This window comes from Ricinus communis, chromosome 9, assembly GCF_019578655.1.
Source record: "Ricinus communis isolate WT05 ecotype wild-type chromosome 9, ASM1957865v1, whole genome shotgun sequence".
Classification (NCBI taxonomy): domain Eukaryota; kingdom Viridiplantae; phylum Streptophyta; class Magnoliopsida; order Malpighiales; family Euphorbiaceae; genus Ricinus; species Ricinus communis.
The window spans coordinates 4,422,606-4,442,650 of record NC_063264.1 but is presented as its reverse complement, the minus strand read 5'-3'; the positions used below and the strand labels follow the sequence as shown (position 1 = coordinate 4,442,650).

General features: G+C 29.5%; 2 protein-coding genes across 5 annotated transcripts; both read right to left on the bottom strand.

The window, feature by feature from the left end:
* Positions 1-21: 21 nt before the first annotated feature.
* Positions 22-6,551, bottom strand: LOC8263764 (casein kinase 1-like protein 10). Of its 2 annotated transcripts, none has more exons than XM_015725161.3 (14): positions 5,731-6,551; positions 5,541-5,581; positions 4,901-4,974; positions 4,636-4,784; positions 4,449-4,544; positions 3,538-3,608; positions 2,474-2,535; positions 2,258-2,321; positions 2,023-2,107; positions 1,741-1,867; positions 1,510-1,583; positions 1,325-1,385; positions 928-1,061; positions 22-767 (listed from the first exon to the last, which is right to left on the bottom strand). In XM_015725161.3, the coding sequence occupies exons 3-14, from the start codon at positions 4,923-4,925 to the stop codon at positions 486-488; spliced, it is 1,230 nt and encodes a 409-aa protein (XP_015580647.1). In that variant the 5' UTR covers positions 4,926-4,974; positions 5,541-5,581; positions 5,731-6,551; the 3' UTR covers positions 22-485. The 2 variants fall into 2 exon arrangements, with proteins under 2 accessions (XP_015580647.1, XP_002528838.2); XM_002528792.4 differs by having other exon boundaries at positions 4,905-4,974.
* Positions 6,552-16,035: 9,484 nt separating this feature from the next.
* On the bottom strand, positions 16,036-19,356 carry LOC107262022 (putative pentatricopeptide repeat-containing protein At3g23330). Of its 3 annotated transcripts, XM_048379622.1 has the most exons (3): positions 16,839-19,356; positions 16,620-16,684; positions 16,036-16,203 (listed from the first exon to the last, which is right to left on the bottom strand). In XM_048379622.1, the coding sequence occupies exon 1, from the start codon at positions 19,214-19,216 to the stop codon at positions 16,952-16,954; it is 2,265 nt and encodes a 754-aa protein (XP_048235579.1). In that variant the 5' UTR covers positions 19,217-19,356; the 3' UTR covers positions 16,036-16,203; positions 16,620-16,684; positions 16,839-16,951. The 3 variants fall into 3 exon arrangements, with proteins under 3 accessions (XP_048235579.1, XP_048235578.1, XP_015580630.2); XM_048379621.1 differs by having other exon boundaries at positions 16,620-19,356; XM_015725144.3 differs by lacking the exon at positions 16,036-16,203 and having other exon boundaries at positions 16,273-16,684.
* Positions 19,357-20,045: the final 689 nt, after the last annotated feature.

Below are 20,045 nucleotides of genomic sequence, written 5' to 3'. Positions count from 1 at the left end.
AAGAAACATAGATTCCAAGTGTAGAGTAGAACCAAGATTTGTCTCATAATAGCATTATGCACAATATCATAAAACTTGGGGGGCAAGAGAAAGAGCAACATACAAGAAAGAGCTTTCCATATTAGTCTTTTTGAGTGAAGTTGAGTTTTCCAAGGTAAGACAAATATAACCCTGACATTTATTACAGCTACTATCGTCTCAAATATAAACAATTCCCTAACGTGAAATAATTCGTCTCCGTCCATCATGATTCCAGTAGGTCATGTACTTGCAAGAATCCCTGAAGAGCAGGAGCTGAGCAGTCTTTCCAGGTGAAACTTTGTTGTGCTGGGCCTGCTGGCACTTAATGCGAATGAAACCCAAGAATTGGCGCGCATATTCAAAGTAACTGCTAACACACCATTATCATCCCAAGATTTTGATACAAACCACATATGGGAAATTGGACCCCTAACACAAGGACGTCCTTCTTATAAATCTGATGCTTATTTTCTTTTTCCTGTGCCCATTGAGAGAAGCTCAAAGCTCCTAAGTGCATCATCACGACTACTTCTTGTTGCTGCAGCTCGAGTAAAAGAAGATGATTTCGACTCAAATCCAGGTTGCACCCTGTGCGTTGTGGACAATCGACCGCTGCTTGATAGCAGCCGGCTTGATCGACTCTCAGTAGGCTCGCCCGATGAGCTTGGCCGACTGCTGGATATGACAGCCCTCTTTGAAGTACTGCCATTTCGAGATGATGATCGAGGCCTTTCAGAATCAAGATGCTAGGGATTTATGGAAAGAACAGAGCAACAATTCAGAAGGAAAATCCAAGTATAGCAAATTCTAAGCAGAAGAAAAGCAAGCTAGCTTTCTTTCAAATTCACAATTTAAAGGATAAATTGAACTGTGTAGCCAAGTGCAGAATGCAATTGTAACACTCACCACATCTTTAGATGATGGCACATCATCTGAAGACCTGTGCCGCGAGTGATCCCCATGCAAAGCATGCCCAGAGCCATTCCTACGAGCAAATGCCTCAACTGCCCCTGAGAATCTGTCTCGGATTTCTTGACCCACTATGTCAAATATAGAAAAACATGTCAAACTTGGGAAACTAGCCTAACTGATTGTCACATTTCGATGAGAATATCAGCTGTGGAACATTCAGAATCTTTTAAAAGGAAAACAAAAAATGTACTGTATAATTGAAGGGCACTAGGAGCCACAATCAAAAATGATAATCCATATACACTTTGTATATCACAAGAATTCTCCATATTTATCCACAGATTATGTGCTCATGGATAGACATGCATCAAAGTGGAGTAAGAGAATGAACCTGAAGGCCGTTCTGTTCTTTCTGCTGATGGACCTGGATTCACAGCTGGTTTGCTAATTGGCTATCAAAGAAAGACATGCAAACAATCATTTACAAGAATGTAAACACGAAAAAATAAATCTGCCAAGAAAAAGATAAAGAAACTTTCCAGAGAAATGAATGCCAACAGACTAACAAACACTGACCCTTGCTCTAGAACTGGAGCCAATCTGCGGGTACTTCAATATAGTCCAGTCAAATACATAATCAAACTGATACCCTGCAGCAATTACAATTGTTAATGGTCCCATAAGATATTATTAAGCTTTTGGCGGAAGAGCTATCATAAAAACACTTCTGGCAAGATGGTTCAAACCATGAATAACTGGAAGTGAAACTATTATTTTGAGTATTAGGCCTTAAGAATAGAACTTAACCTTCTCGGATAAATAAGTCCCGAAAGAGCCTCTTCAGGTATGAATAATCCGGTGCGTCTTCAAATCGCAATGATCGGCAATAATGGAAGTATGACGTGAATTCTGAAGGGTAGTTTTTGCACAGAAACTGCCAAACAACCAATTAACACTTCTATGCATACAGTATCTGAAACATATTAAAATGGTTCTCTTGCTCGGTTCCACCCCATTACAATCTTATACCATATATTTGATTATAAAAAGTAAGTATTTGGGATCTTGGAGCAATGCAGATGATGATACCTCTATGGGAGTAAGCATCTTCTTTTCACTGATCTTGTCATATTTTTGCTTTTTGGTACCTGCTTTCAGTCCCTGCCAGGGAAGGCTGAAACAGAAGAATCCCAAGAAACTCTAATAAATATTTTTCCTCTAGTTTTGGTAAGCAAAGATAGCATGAAAAGCAGGCAAGCAGACCAAGCCAAATAAAACCAAGTTAAATTTGTAATCAACTTCAAAGAATCATTGAAATGCCAACCTTCCCCTCAGAAAATACATAAGCACATAACCTAGAGATTCCAGATCATCCCTCCTGCTTTGCTCTGGAAATAGAATATTCAGTGTCAGATCAAGATTTTTCTTTAAAAAAGAAAAAGAGGTGTTAGATCAAGGCATTAACGTTACGTCATATTTGATTATGTGTTAGCAACATCTAGTACACATCTTCAATTAGCAGCCGCAGAAAGGCACTCACCAACCCCAAGGTGCGTATTAACACTAGCATAGCGAGCTGTGCCTGTGAGATTTTTGTTTTCCCTGCAAGAAAAACAAGATGGCATTCATAACAGACAATAGAAAGAAGCTTGGGAAGAGAGAAAGAGAGAGAATAATGCATTTTCATGCTAAATGTTCCCGGGCAATTGGTCTGAAAGGCAAACTACATTACTTGAGCAACTTTACATAAACAAACTACATTACCAACTCCAGCAATCACAATCCTTGTTTAACAACAAGATAATTATTTTCCCAAACTCAGGCCTTATAAATTAAGAAATAGAAGCCCTCCAGAGTCTCGGCGGTATAAGGTATTCCCAGCATGCACAAACGGTTATGACATTACCAGCAATGAAAATCCTAAATATCAACTCATCATCATCTTTTGTCTGAGAACAGATTTAAGATCTCATTTTTACCCTCATTCATTAGTTGCACTAGTGAGGTTTCTATAATACAAAGTGACAATGTCTTTACAAGCTCAGACAGACCAACAAGTTATTAAGATAACATAAATAAGATCCTTAATACTGAAATAGTCTCTGTTCCACTACTACTAGTTTGTTTAGCAAGAAAAGCACCATTCCTGACAAGTTGCTAATTATTTACTCATGATAGACTACTTTTTAGTTGACCCAATAAACTAGGGATTAAGGCTTAGTTGAGTTGAGTTGAATTGAGTATAGCCTACTTTTAACCAAAATAGTTGTTAAGTTATCTTTCTACTAAGAGAAAATGAATCTTGACAAATTCTTACGGATCATGATAATAAATGAACCAATTCTGATGCCCTTGGGAAAGTTTTGAATGCCACATTATATAGAAGAAGAAAAATATGGGTTAAAAACATGAAACACCTCATATACTTTCTTTGGCCCATGAGACTAGATGGTAAAAATATATAAGCAAACAGCAAAAAGTGAAGGGGGAAAAACACTCGGTTGTTTACTCGACCAAGAGAGAACTATCATTAAAAAGAGTAAATATAAACAATAATGGTAATGGTAAATTATGCAACAAAATCTGAAATAGAACCCTTCTTACCTATATGGTATGTGCTTGTGCGTTTGAAGATCCTTGTACTTTTTCGCAAGGCCATAATCAATGATATAGACCTGTGGTTATGGAGGAAGGAAAGACATAATCATGAGGAAGAACTGTCAGTTTATCCTAGCACAAGGCAAGTAGTAAAGTACCTAACAAAATAAGATATTGAATAGGGAACAAGTGAGGCAATTTGTGAAGAATATAAAACGATAAACCAGCACAAATCTTAATCAATAATAGGAAGCAGGAAATACTCTCACTAAATAAAATTAACAACTTTGATTGCCAAAAAGTCACAGCAAGCTCATCATCAATCACATATTCACATATATCCTCACTTCACTCCTCAGTTCTGTAAAAGATCATAACTTTTGCAGTACCTCATCATTCTTATCAAGCAAGATGGTTTTGAATCATATTTTCAAAGATCAAGTCATATCTCTTTCAAATTAATGCTTCTTGCCTCATGAGGCACTCTTTAAGCACAAAAAACAAGTGCCTAAGATAACACGCCTCGCCTGAAAAGCATAGAAGTGCTAGGACTCTTCAGTGCATCACATGAGTGCCTAGTGAGCTCATCGAGTCCTTTTTTGACTACATTCATATGCTTGTAATTGAGTGAGCTTAGTCAATAACAGAGGCCAAGAAGTGGAGCTAGAAGCATTACTTTGAGAGATCATGATGATTATGGAGGATCTAAAAGTTTAAAAAAAATTAATTTGGTAAGAAGACAATGCAATCAAGCAGCTTATGTTGCAGCTAAATATGGTCTCAATGCATCTGAATTATTATTTGGCTAGCAGATCCTCCGAATTGGGTGGAGCCAACTGTAGCAACTGATATATCAAATTCTGGAGGAATGACTGATTTTGCGCTTGATAAAAGAAAACCTAGATAGAAGAAAATACTTGATTTGCTTTGCGCCCTAACCCCATCAAAAAGTTGTCAGGCTTTATATCACGGTGAAGGAAGCCCCGCGAGTGCATAAACTCCACTCTATTTAACTGCACAAAAAAAAAAAAGGAAATTGTAGAACAAGCATGAGTATAGCAGTTATTTCACCAGTAAGGCTTTCTCAACAAATTACACACTTACCAATTGATCTGCAAGCATCAAAACTGTTTTCAAGGAAAACTTCCGATTGCAATAATTAAACAAGTCTTCCAGACTTGGTCCAAGAAGGTCAATGGCCATGACGTTGTAATCACCCTCAACTCCAAACCATTTCAGATGGGGAATACCCGCTACACGAAAGTAAAATGAAATGCATAAAGTAATGAGGCTCACAAACAATATACATATCCACACACATTGGTATACAAATCAGCTGACAACTGAAAACAAAATGCAAAAGAGAGACCTACTTCCTCCTTGAAGAAGCACATAGAGCTTCGACTCGTAGTGAAGCTGAGGATGCTTTGTCTTCGCAGATTCCTAGATAAACCATAAGAATGGAGGTCAGTTGAGGGTTATCACTTATAGGCCCTCTGACTACTACCATATGTTCAACAACAGTTTTAGAGGCTGCACTTTCAAAAGAATGCTTTCCAACATGGATTATCTACCATAAACATACATAATTAAACTAGTCTACAACACCTCAAAGAAATAGTCAAATAAGATTATGCATCACCTAGACAATCCTAGTTCACAGCATTTCCAACCAAATTCAGAGAAGTTAATGTTGTTCTTTAGGACTCCTTGTGGTTAAACGGCACTAAAAATGCTAACTAGAATATCATGCTGTAACATATCTTGTATGGGTATTAGCTAGGGAAGCATTGAGCTCGATATCAGGATATTAAGAAGAAAATAAGTATTGTATAATAACAGAACTGGAAGTCAATTAACTCGATAAATTTCACAAAACTCAAAAATCTAAAATAACAATGAAAGAAGAAGAAGGGGAAAAAAATTGCTTCTTATCATAACAGACATAAAGAACCAAAACAAAAGATAACAAATTCAAAGAAAAGCAAGAGAAGAAAAAAAATTCTCACCAGTTTAACAGCTACTTCCTCTCCACTTTGTACATTGATACCTGAAACAAATAAAAATTTGAAAAAAAAAAAAAAAGCCAAGAACACAAAACCACAAATATCAAAACCTCGGAAAAAGAAAAGAAAAAGGCAAAAACGAACTAGCAATCGGAACAGATAAATGCTACTGAACATAACTAAGACTGCATACCCAAATAAAGTTCACCAAAGGATCCACTACCGATCTTCCTTCCCAACTTAAACTTGCCACCAATCAAAACATCCATGATTGACATTCCCAATCAAAAGCACTATAATAACACACCAAGCAAAACCCCCAATCAAACAACTAACAATCAAAATTCACCAACCACGGTGACCCAAAACTGTTCCATTATTGAAAAACACAGCAACTTTCAGATCCATCAAATTTCATTAAAAATATATCACCACAACAACAGAAACAGCAAAATATGGAGAAAAAAGAACAAGTAATATAACCTAAAACTAACTAAAATCTAAAAATACTCATTGATCGGTAAATGGGAATAAGGGTTTAGGAACAATTAGACTGCATTTACTTGGGAAAAAAAAAATTGAAGAGGTGGGTTTTTAAGGAAATGAATTTACGAAGTTATTAAAGAAGAAGAAAATAAAAAAGAACTTTCCTTTTCCTTTGGCAGTACAGTAGAGAGAAAGAAAAGGAGAATATCTAGTGAAAGACGGAATTTGCGGCAAGAATTAAGGGATCTTTTCAAGGATCTATTCTGGGTTCAGGTTGAGGACAAGAATTGGACTGAGTTTTCTTTTTCCTGGGAAAATTTTTTCCAGATTCTAAGAAAAAAAAAAAAGAATTCAAACTTTGAGGACAAATGAGAGAGAGGATGAATGGGAAGAAAAAAAAAAAAGAAATTATGAATGATGATTGAATTGGGAATTCATGAAAGAAGTTAGTTTTTGATGATTTATAATTGGATTTACTGCTCTCTTTATCTTTTCCCAAAGACTACAACAGACTACAACTTTCTTTTCCTTTGTACTGTTCGGTAGCGGTATTGGATTGGGTAATATTTATACATGGGTATTACTCCACTTGACAAAACATTTTTGGATAATTTAATGCAAAATCGCCTTCTCTTTTTTACTTTTGATTTTTCTTTTCGTTCCATTAGCTGCAGCAGACACCAGTAAAGCAGGATTCCATTACAGTATTGAATTTTTAAAAAGTGATAATTAGCTTTTATTTCTTTCTCTAAAATAATATCTAGTCCAATGCCCCTGTTATTTTATATAAATAAAATATTTATATAAATTAAAATTAATATAAATATTTATTATATTTTTAAAAATAAATTATTTACATATAAATATAAATTTATATAAAATTATAAAATTAAATATTTTAATATATAAAAAATATTAATTCTTTAATCGAAATAAAAACATATTATTAAATTATTTCATAAATTTGATTATTTAAAAAGTATAAATTTTATAATATAAGTTTAGAAATAATTTTTTAAAAAATTTTCTTAATTAAAGATAATTTTTTTATTTATTTATACTTTAATTATATTTGAAGATGAAAGTAGAATATATGAATAGAAAATAGTCATATATTAATAAATTGATTATAGTAATAAAATAGTTTAGTACTAATTATTTGGGGGAAAGTCATGTCATACGAATAAAATATAGCTAAATATATAAATAGATTTCTGAACTTTGTCGCCTTTTTTACAATTGGTTCCTTCATTTCAACTTTAATTAAGTTAGATTTGTCAATTTTATGGGTTATTAGTTTTAAACCCTTCAATCACATACGTTATGCACGTATATTTTATATCATCTAAAAATATGTAAACTTGAATAAAATAATAACATATTTTAAAATATAAAATAATGACTAAATACATAAACGACCCTCTGAACTTGTTTTATTTTTGTAAGTGGCCTCCCGAACTCAACTTTGATTAAATTGGACCTCTCAACTTTACTAGTTGTTATTTTTAAATCTTTCAATCACAGACATTAAGAGCGTGTGTTCTACACCATCTAAAAAATATGTAAGTTTGAATAAAATAATAATATATTTAAAATATAAAATAAAATAATGAGTTTTAGTTCTCAAATAAAACTTGTCGTTTTCTTTATTTTTATTAAATATTTTATTGTTATGGTTACTGGTGCGGGCATAGCCTGTGAGAATAAAAAAAAAAAATTGATGACAGAAAAGTTGAAGGATTATAACGGTTTATTTTAATCTTTTGAAAAATATATTTTTATTTAATTTAATTTTTAATAAAATAATTTTAGTGTATAATAATAATATACTATAATTAAGGAATACACTTTTCACAAGAGATTAATCTAAAGCACTCAACTTTCGTCCGCAAATAATTTAAATATAATAATTCGTGAAATTCATATGCGTAATTGAATCAAAGTTGAGTTTAAGGGGCAAATTATGAAAATAAGATAAGTTCAATAATTTAATTATATATTTTACCTATTATAAGTAATATCGTTAGTGAGAATATTAATTTTTTATTACTATCGTTAGTGGAGAGGTTAAAAATAATTACACATAAAGTTGAAAAGTCCAATTGAATCAAAATTTAGTTCAAATGGCCAAATGCAAAAATAGAATAAATTTAAGAATCTATTTGTATATTTAGCCATAAAATATTTATGTGAATTATACATCAACATGGATGTAGTAATTTATTAATCATAAGTTATTTAGATACATATACAAGTCTTTATATTAAAATATAAAATTAAAATTTATTTTTATGAAATTGAATAAAAAAATATATAAAATTCTAGAATAATTCTTGTGATAATAGAGTGAGAAAAATAATATTGAGATTTATGCTGACAAAGTTAATAATCTGTCTTATGCAAAAGTATAGTAAAACCCCTAAAATCATACCTTAATATTTAAAAGTCTCACTTAAGTCCTAAATATTTAAAATGGCCCAATTAAATTCTAAATTTTTTTAAAAAGAGATCAAATTAACTTCAATTGAAAATGGTATAGATTTACACCTTATTATATAATCCTTTCCTATCATTCTGATTACCAGTTCCTCCTCCCACAACCTCCTTCTTTCTATTTAAATTTTTAATAAAAAAGCAAGAATGTATTAAATTGTTGTATTTAAATTTTAATAAAAAATAAAAAAAAAAGTATTAAATTTTTAATGAGTATGGATAAATTTTTATTTAATTTTATATTTTAAACTTTGGGTAATCTTTTTTTTAAGCTTTTGAATTTCGAAAAAAGAAATTGTAATTGCCAGTGCTGATGTTTGTGGTTGTCTGGTCGGCTTGGTGATTATACAAAGAGAATTATTTTCTTTTTTCTTTTTGAATTAGGTTTTATTATTGTTGATATATATTGTTAGGGATGCCAAGAAGTGGAACATGTGACATTTGTCTACACGTGCAAATGTATTTTTGTAGACATACATGCACATGCATTAAAAGCTATATATATATAAAGATTTGACCGCATGCTATTTTGCCTACTATGCTCCTTCGAATGATATTAAAATTAGTCACCAAATGGGTAACGGGCATGGCGTATTAATATAAATATATTTTAAAAATTAATTTTCTTGCCTATTAATATTGATATATTCTTATATTAAATTTTAAAAAGTAATTTTTTATTTAATAATATATCTAAATTATTTAGGTTTTTTATAATATAGTTGAATGCAAGTAAGATTTATTAATTTTAGTATTGAAAACTTCTTCCTGTTGAAGCTATCTTCATAAGAATGGTTTGCATTATTCTATAAGTTATCAATGAATTTGAATAAAAATTTATTTTTTTATAAAATCTAATATTTCAACTAGTGTTTTTATTTCCCATTTATAATTTAACCATAACTTTAAATTTTAAAAATAAATATAAACCACCAATATTAGATTTTATATAATATTTTAGAAGAATTTTTAAATTTAAATAATTTTCTTGAATTATCATCATCAAGTAATCTTAACTTAGGCATATAATATAGCTAATATATTTTTTTTTTCAAGTTTAAATACTTTATCAGATTACTAAGTAGATTTTTAAGGCCAATTTTTATTTTATAAATTAAATTATTTAGAATTTTAATTAAATCAGAAGTCTATAAAAATTATATAATACATATTTTAAAAAATTAAAACCTCTACTTTTTAGGGTCTTTTATTTTCTTAGGACTCTAGGGATATGCTTTGAGCCGACACTGAATAAAAATTAAGATGAAGCGATCAATTTTTCTCTGAAAAAAGAAAAAAGAAAAAAGATAGAAGGGTAAAACTATGGATTATGTGCTTCAACATTTAGAATAAGAAAAAGATTTAACTTAAAACTTGACTCCTAATATAGACAAATATAAAAAGAAATAATTAAGATATTTTCCAAACTAAAAAAATCATAAGGTTGGCTTTAAAATCTGAAATGTTCAAAGTTCTTATTTTTGGTTGCATAATTTAATTATTGATTCTAACAATAAAAACTATATATAAAAAATAAATTATCCATGACAACTTTTTTTTAAGTGCAAATTTAAAAAAGTATAGAACATTTCAACCAAAAATCAAATTATATTTCAGTTTACAATTATTCTTTATTTGTTGCCATAATCATATGAAAATTCAATTTTTTGTACACAAAGGGTGCACAACAATTTAACACATTTTTCAGTTAGAATTTACAATGCCATGCATATATCCCAACAATTGATGGTTGAATATATAAGAACAAGAAAGGTAAGCTTTATCTTATTACCTTAAGGCTTATTATTTTGGCATAACAAAAAAGAAAGAGTCACTATTCAGTTCACAATATAGAAAACATAAAATGAGAGATGCAATAATGACATGTAACAATATGAGGAGATACCTTTATATTCCCTTTAAACTGTTGTTTTCTAACTTTTTTTGAGTAGCCAATTAGCAACAAACATGCATCTCTCTTTCCCTCTTTCAAGTAAAAGAATAAATGTGATGATGAGGTTCCCCAGTAAGTAAATCACTGATCAAGAATATTATGGATTGAAAATTCACAAGTCACTTTTTTTATTTTTCTTCTTATTGTCAGTGGGTGCAATGTTGTTGTTTTTTAATGTCATAGTAATATACAGTGTTGCTTTCATTAGTTTACAGAAAAATAAATAGTTGGTAACTGAATTAACCTATATATTATTGAAATGTGGTCCAAATTCTTAGCCCCAGTTGCTGTTTTTTCTTTTCTTTTTACACACAAAATGACCCCTTTTTGGTAGGATTCACCAGGGGCTGTACTTTTGGGCCAGGTAAGCTTGATACCCAACTTATTATTTAAACATTTGGGCCATGGAGGTTAGTTTTTAGGCATGTGGAGGCTATTCTTGGTGCCTCCAATTTGATCATAAAAAGTGAGCAATATGTTGAAAAATATTGCAAGTGTTTAAAAGGAGTGAGCATGGGAAAAGATCTATGTATTTCTTCCCATACTATCCCCCTTTTGGTCTTTGATGATAATAGGTTTGTTTTCTGTCTAATTTTTATTTAATTTATACTATAAGAGTCTATTCTTTTGATAGAAAAATAAAACTATAATTATAAAGAAACTTATTATTTTTCAAAAAAATTAAAATAAGAATTTAGATTCTTAAAAACTAAACATGAGAAAAAATAATTTTAAAAATAGTAATTACAATTAACTATATTTTAATAAAATTTCTAAATTAAGTTCGTAAGATTTCAATACTTGGACAAATATTAAAGGGCATCATTTTAAAATTTAAGGAATAAAACTCTAATATAAAAGTGATCTTGAAATTTAAAATTTAAAACGATAACTAACTAAATTCTCTCAAATAATGAGAAGATTAAAGTTTAAAATTTTAAAAATTAAAAATATAAAAGTACAAATTCAAAATTTAAAAAATTTTAAAATTCAAAATCTTATTAAAAGAATACATCGTAAACGATAAAATAATTATGAAAATCTGCACACCTATTTCTTTTCCAAATTATGTTGAACTTAGCTCCTAATGTTTTAACGTTTCTAAAAATGGGTGGCTTAGATCACTATTTAAGTAGTGTATGCATGATTGGATCTTTGCCACATCACCTAAAAAGTTTTTTTATGGGATTCTTTCAAAAATATCTAAAAAAAAAATATTAAGAATATCATTTTTACTGTTAGTTTTTAAAAAAAAATTGTAAATCAAGAAATTATTTTAAAAATATGGTGGTATATGTTAAATATACTTTTTTTATAAAATAGTATAATGTTATTAGCAATTTGATATATGTTTTCATGATTTTTATGATATTTAATTTTTGGTATATATTTAGTATATTGCTGACATATGTTTAGTATCTATTTAATAATATTGATTTGATTGCAAGTCAAACTATTAGAGAGTATATATATATAACTAATATCTAAATCTATTTTTTAAGAATATAATTTATTTTATATATAAGTCACATTTGTTTAAAAGAATTTAAAAATCATCATATAAAGATAACATTTTTTTTTATAAATATAAAGTAAAAAGTATATATTAGGTATGTTGGATATGTATATTAATCAAAAATTTTGATTTGTTTAATAATTTAAATATTTAAATTTTAATTTTTTTTAATAGCAATAATATCAGTTTTAATTGATTGATTTGATTAAGATTTATATAATAACTCTTATGATTATTAGGAATTAAAAAATAATATTATAAAATTATTTTATTATTTTATATTTCTATACAATTATTAAATATTATGTACACTTATAATGTAATATAATAAAAAAGTAGAAGCAAATGAGATACATTCAAAAAAATATGAAATACGATATCTGAAATATTTTAATATATAAGGACAGTAAAATTGGTGTACATTATATTTATTTTAGTATCTGCTGCATATATTTATAGTATATTTTAAATATTTATACCTTTTAAAAAATATAAAAAATAGCAGCAAATGACAACAAATTATGGTATACATTAAATATATATTTGATATCTGCAACTATTTTAATTCATATAAATTGCATATTTATAAAAACAAAAAGGTAAGCTCTTAGGTATTATTATACATTACACTAATTTTATTATATGTTGGGTATAAAATATATATATTAGCTATATATTAGGTATATGTTAGGTAATTTTTAATCAAAATTTTAATTTTTTTAACATGTTTTGTTTCCAAAAAAATTTTCCAGTAGTAAAGATATAATATCAGTATTTATTCAAAATAATGAAATACATTCAATTTATTTTAATATATATTTCTTATATATAATATACTTACTATGTTTATGTCTTTAGAAAAACACAAAGAAAAATTAGAATTTTATAGATTTTAGTATATGTTTCATATATATTTGGTATACATATAGTATATGCATAGTATCTAAAATTGTTATTTAGTTTTTGCTTGTATTTTGGTATCAATACACCTGTAAGCTTGGCATTATTTAAAAAGTTTAGCCAATTTCTTAGTACAATCATATTATCAAACATCATTAGTACAAAATATAATTCTATTTAATATAATTTATTAGCCAACTCAAATTGTCATTTCATTTGTTTGACTATACATAGGTAGCACTAGTGCGAAGAAAAAAATTAAATTAAATTGAATAACTAGCCATGAAGTCTTGAATTAATACTATGTCATCTCATTTCTTTGTTAGTTGTATAATAATTTACCTATAATTCTGCTTTCCTTCTTATTTTTCACTATATATTTCTGAACATAGAATGAAAAGGAAACAATACTATTTGTATTATAACACAGAAAAGTTTCTAGCATATCAAAATAAAAATATTACAAATAAAATTTTTATCTTCTTAAAATTGTATAAAAAATAGTATTTGTATACATATTTTGATATATATTCGTATATATATAGTATATGTATACTGTTTTCAATACAATATCAAACATATTAATATCAAACCCATTAAAACTATCACCAAAAGCAAAAAAAAAAAAACTTATTCAGAAAATTCATCAAACACCTTCTATGTATGTTCAAATGTTAGTTGCATCATCTATTTCTCTATATTATCTAACACTATAAGGTAAATCACACACTTCTTATCAAATTATAAAACTCCAACATTCTAAAATTGAAAAGTAACAAATTAAAAGGGTTCAACATATTTTTTTTCTACCATTAATCAACAAATCAAAAACACATAAATTTATTTCAAGTTGGTACATCCAATAAAGAGCAACAATAAATGATATATTTAGTGGCAATGAGCATATTTATTTGTTGATTTTCCCTCTACAACATTTTTAGATGAAAAAACCAATACCTTACTTCTGTTTCAAACTCTTGGCTACTAATTTCTTACTCATTTTTTTTAGAAACAATGTTACTCGAAATCTCTTTCTTATCAACCCAAATAGGATTCACCAAATTTCTTAAAATTTGATAAGAAGATTTACTACATTTAGGAGAAGTAGAAGAATAAGTTAGAACCATCAATTAAACAAAATCAGTTGCAAAATCATATATATATATAAAATTTAAAAAATAATTGCCATACAACATCATGGGAGTGCCGAAAAAAAAGAAGTGAATTTAAAAATCAAAATAAAAAAAGTTAGAAAAAAAAAAAAAGAAGAGAGAAGAGTGTGGAGAAAACAGTAAAAATGACATAATTAGAGTCAAAGTAAGTAAAAATGAAAGAAAAAAAAGTACAGTATGTATTTACATACATTCTTCACTATATATTTGTGAACATAGAAATCAAAACGAAATAATAATATTTATATCACTACACAAAAAAGTTTTTAGTATATCAAAATAAAAAGATTAAAATTTTTTTTTATCTTCTTACAATTGTATAACAAAATAGTATTTATTTATATTTTTTGGTATATACTCGTATATGTATACTGTCTTGAATACAATATCAAACATATTAGTATCACACTCATTAAAACCATCACCAAAAGCAAAAAAAAAAAAAAAAAAATGCTTATTCAGAAAATTCAGCAAACACCTTAAGTGCATGTTCAAATGTAAGTTGCAATCATCTATTTCTCTACATTCTCCAACCCTATAAGGTAAATCACACACTTTTTATCAATTCACGAAACTCTAATATTCTAAAAACGAATTTAATAACAAATCAAAAGGATTCAACTTACTTTTTTTATACCATTAATCAACAAATAAAAAACTCGTAAATCTATTCCAAGTTAGTACATCCAACAAAGAGTAACAATAAATGAAATTTTAATGGCAATGAGCATATTTATTTGCTGATTTTCCCTCTACAACATATTTAAATGAAGAAACACTAATACCTTGCTTCTTTTTCAAACTCTTGGATACTGATTTCTTATCTATTTTTTGGAAACAATATTACTTGAAATTTCCTTCTTATCAACACAAATAGGATTCACCAAATTTCTTATTATTTGAGAAGAAGATTTATTACATTTAAGAGAAGTAGAAGAACAAGTTAAAACTATCCTTTAAATAGAATCAGTTGCAAAATCATATATATATATATATATATATATATATATATATATATATATATATATATATATATATAATATTCAAAAATTTGAAAAAAGAATTGTCATGCAACACCATGAGAGCACCAAAAAAGAAGGAAGAACTGAATATAAAAATTAAAATAAAAAAGGATGTTAGAAAAAGGAAAAAGAAAGAAGAGAGAATAGTGTGGATAAAATAGCAAAAATGAACGCAAGCAAATAATCTTTTTTCAAAAAAATGTAATTTATATAATTTTCTCTTTTTTTCCTCTTTTTGACGTGGACAGCTAAGGAGCACACGGCCCGCGTGAGCTTCGGCTAAATGCACGTGGGTTCAAGTTTGAGCTTGCGCTAGTTTAGTCTGGTGGCTAGGGCAGACTTTGATCCTTCCACTTTAGTCTCCATTCGGATAATCCTCGAGATATTTTCTTAGATTATTAAACATTCTTTTCCCTCAAAGAACTAATTTCTCATCAAAAGACTTATGAAAATTTCAATTTCAAAATTCAGTGATGAAAGTTGGAGAGTCAAATAGTAGTGAGTAATGATTCTCATTTTTCAAACTTCACCATATAATACTTAATGTCAAAATCAACAACCTTATAACCCGATCTTGGCTGCCAAAAATCTTCAATCTTCTTGCATAATAAATTATACCCAATAATCTGACAACTAGATTTGGCCATCAGGAGTAATCCTGTCAGAAAATTCAAGTAGGAATTAACTGAAGTCTTTATATAGCATAAATCACCGTATGCTCCCTAATTAAAGTAGGAATTTATTACGCATAGGATTCCCCCGTGAATAGGAATGCTTAAAGATGTAGAATTCACTGCCTATGTGGATATCTCTTTTTTAATTATAATTAAGATAACTATCAGGTGTTAAAATAGTAAATCTATTTTTTTAAATTTAATAAATTGACTTTTTTTTATAAACTATTCAATTATGTACAACTATGTCTTTTTCAAAGGAGACACAGTAGCAAATGTCATTTATGCTTTAAAAACTAATGAGGATCTTGCTTTAAAGTACAAGCAACAAGGCAATGGACAGGTGTGATTTTCCCATCTTTAAAGTACAAGCAACAAGGCAATGGACAGGTGTGATTTTCCCATCATGGGCTTGAAGAAGTGATTGCAACTTGCGGGAAAAAGTGAATCTACCAAGATTGGATCTATAGTTAATGGATATAGTTGCTGCAAGAAATTAAAAAGAAAACAGAATAATCTGAACATCAATCAAAACAGGCACATCTTAAAATTAAAGCCCTCAACCAGCAGATATATCAGTATCAACAATCAAAAGTAAGACATTTATACACAGAGAGAGAGAGGTCACCAGGTATCTATCTCACAATTATCAAAATTTAATTTCAATATAAGCTTAAATTCTTCTAATTCTCAATTCTGATATCTTCTTTAGAGACTATGCAGTACATAATCTTCTCGGCGTTAAAGATGCTACTTAATGCTCATTAAATTATGGCCAAGAAAGCATGTAGGAATAGGATCAACAAAGCATGTTAGAGTTAAAGATGTTTTCGTCTTCGTACTTTAAGCTAAATTTGTAACTTACTATCGATCTTTCCACATGTCCAGAATGTGTTGCTCCCTAACTGCATGTTGTCACAGGAAAATTTTCTGCACCAGAGAGCAATTTATCCTTAGATTCAATTGAAGGTCTATACATATATTGACAAGAACATATTTCCCCATCTTGCCATTGTTAAATTGGTAATCCTATCATATGCCTCAGCAAGCATCTCCCTTCTGAAATCTCAGAAGAAAATAATACCTTTGCCCGTCGCGTGGCAAGTCCTCAAACTCAGAATGCTGATCATCATTCAAATGTTTCCTGGCTGGACTGCTAATGCTGACAGAAAAATGCTGGCAAGTCCCTCACTCCTATCACCAATAATCACCACACGAGCACTTTCCATCCTTGAAATGGTGAAAGCGGTTATTATCCCTCACAACTATCTCTCTATTGACTATCTTTGATATGATTTTTGTTGCTGTATGGCAGTCCAAACAGACCCTAATGTTCTTTGTAACTCGAATAGTTGTCCCAGCAGGAGTGCTTATAATACCAAATGCTATGGCAAGTCTCTCACTGTGGCCATATAATAGGTTTTTCTTCTGTTCCTCCTCAACATCGTGAAGCACCTCTGTTGTGTCAGGAACATACCCTTCTTGTTCCATCTTCTCTAGTAGGACTTTCTGAAACTCATTTATCTTTTCATAATTTGGGTGAGATTTATCTCCTGATACAAAACCATGCATCTGGTTTTTAACTTCAATCCAACTGAAAGCAGGAGTTTTCCTTATGCCCTTATCCCTCATAAAGGCTCGCAATTTTGATGTATCTTTCCATCTCTGAGCAGATGAATATATGTTTGACAAGAGAACATACGCTCCCACATTCTCCGGATCAACCTCAAATATTTTATTGGCAACCTTTTCAGCCAAGTCAACATTCTTGTGGACTCTACAAGCAGCAAGCACTGTTGACCAAACACTCCCTGTAGGTCTGTCCATACTAGAAATTAACTTATAAGCTTCATCCAACTTTCCTGCTCTGCCAAGAAGGTCGGACATTGCAGCATAATGTTCTAAGCCTGGTGAAATCCCATAGTTCTGGGTCATACTGTTAAAATATTGCCGAGCTTCATCTATCAAACCAGCATGACTACAAGCAGTTAATACAGCCACAAAAGCCACATAGTTTGGTCTTACTCCCCTCATCTCCATTTGTTCAAATAAGGAAATGGCATCACGGGCATGACCATGTAAAGCATATCCCATGATCATGGCTGTCCAGGACACCATGTCATGTTGCTTCATTTTATCAAATATCCATCTAGCTACTTTAACATTCCCACATTTGGCATACATGTCCACGAGTGAACTAGCTATAAACACATTATTATCAAATCTAACCCTTAATATGTATCCATGAAGCTGTCTTCCCAAATTTAATGTTGTCAAATGAGCACAAGCTGGTAAGATACTGGAAAAAGAAACTTGACGAGGCTTAACATTAGCCTTCAACATCTGCCGAAAGAACCTCAAGCCTTCATCAAATAAACTGTTCTGTACACACCCTGCAATAATAGAGTTCCAAGAAATGTCATCCCGTCTAGGTAACAGGCTAAAAACCCGTAATGAATCTTCCACCCGAGTACACTTTGCATACATGTCAATTAAGCTGCTACCGATAAATACATCTCCATCAAGACCATGTCTTATAGCATATCCATGAATTTCTTTCCCCTTATCAACATTCACATATTCTGCAAAGATAGGAAGAACACTTGACAAAGTAAACGAGTCAGGCTTCAAACTGACATTTCCCATTTCCCTAACCATCACTAGAGCTTCTTCATGCATACCATTATGTGCATTTCCTGCAATAACTGTATTCCAAGAAACAAGATCTCTTTTGGGCATCATCTCAAAAACCTTTCTCACACTATCAACATCGGAAGTCCTACAAATATTATGACTTGCCTTGTAAGATTGATCAGTAATATAGCCATTTACACTAATTTGAGGCGACACCTTTCTATCTGGATGTAAGCTAACATTTTGATGCATACCCATAATCCCTTTCTCAAATTCGTGTAATAATTCATCATAACAAATTCTGTCAGGCATTTCATCAAGCAGTTTATGCGTGATAATTCTCTCCGAGCTACACAAATCCAAGCTCTGAAATTTTGCATACATGTTCATGAGGGCATTACCAGTGTACAAGTCAACGTCCACACCCAATCTAATAATGCACCCATGGACAGACTCGCCTAATTTGAAATCCAACAACAGAGTACATGACTTTATAACAGAAGGGAACACATTATGATCTGGGTGTTTACCGGAAGCTCTCATCTGAATAAAACAAGACAAGGATTGAATACAAAGACCATGGGCAGTGTAACATCTAATTACTGACTTATAGGCAAGAAATGAAGGTGAGCTAAGGGTTCTGAAGAGAAGGAGAGAGTCATGCAAGAGGCTGAAATTGGAGTAAATGGAGATGAGAGTAGAGAGGTGAGTGGAAGATAAAGGCTTGAATTTTAAGATTTGGGCGTGCAGTTGTTTGGCCTGGCATTTGGTGCCTATGAAGTTAGGGTTTTTAAGTAGATATTTTAGGAGGGAATTTGTAGATGACATGGGTTTTCTTGGGGGGTAATGTTCTTGTTTCTGTCTTTCAAGTATCTGTATAAAGAAGGAAAATGTCACTGCTCATTTCTTAAAAAGGGAGGGAAACATTTTTATAGAAATTGGATTTTCTTCTTTTGTCAGTTCAGAAAGTCTTATAAACAATATCAAGATTGGTAGAAAATTGAAAAGTTAAAGATCAAAATAAATAATTAGAGAGAAAAAAAGGAGAGTAAAATATGAAATTCCCTAATACAATTATCATCTTGTTTCAATTGCACATTGGAAAGTTCTAATTTTTTTATTACATTATGTATGATGCATTTATTACGTTATATTAGAATTTATAAAAATTATTTATAAATTTAAAATTTTATATAATTAAATTTGTATGAAATTAACTTTGATAAAAAATAAACTTTTTAAATGAATTATATATAATAAATTAATATAATATTAAAATATTTTTTTAACTTTATTATTTTTATTTTATTTTTTCTTTCTTATATTTTCTTCAAATAAAATAAGTTCTTTAATAAATTTTAATTTTATTATTTTAATTTTGATTTTTTCTTTTATATTTTTTAAATAAATAAATATATATATATATATATATATATATATATTATATTAATTTTGAAATTTAAATTTTTTTTATATGTAAATTTAATTTTTGATACATGGAATTTAAGTTTGTATGCAATTTCATAATTTTTCTATTGATTGATAAGTTACATTTTTAATTGAACACTGTAATTTTAAGAAATAATATATATTTTAATATTATATTAATTAATAAGTAATTTTATAATCAAATAATCATACTAATTCTATCATATAA

Bases quoted from the DNA above. Each gene is read 5' to 3' on its own strand.
- LOC107262022 (XM_048379621.1), bottom strand. From the start codon at position 19,216: ATGTCATCTACAAATTCCCTCCTAAAATATCTACTTAAAAACCCTAAC.
- LOC8263764 (XM_002528792.4), bottom strand. From the start codon at position 5,815: ATGTCAATCATGGATGTTTTGATTGGTGGCAAGTTTAAGTTGGGAAGG. The intron at 2,536-3,537 runs GTAAGAAGGGTT...TTTTTCTTGCAG, and splicing joins CACAAGCACATACCATATAG to GGAAAACAAAAATCTCACAG. The intron at 768-927 runs GTGAGTGTTACA...ATAAATCCCTAG, and splicing joins TGCCATCATCTAAAGATGTG to CATCTTGATTCTGAAAGGCC.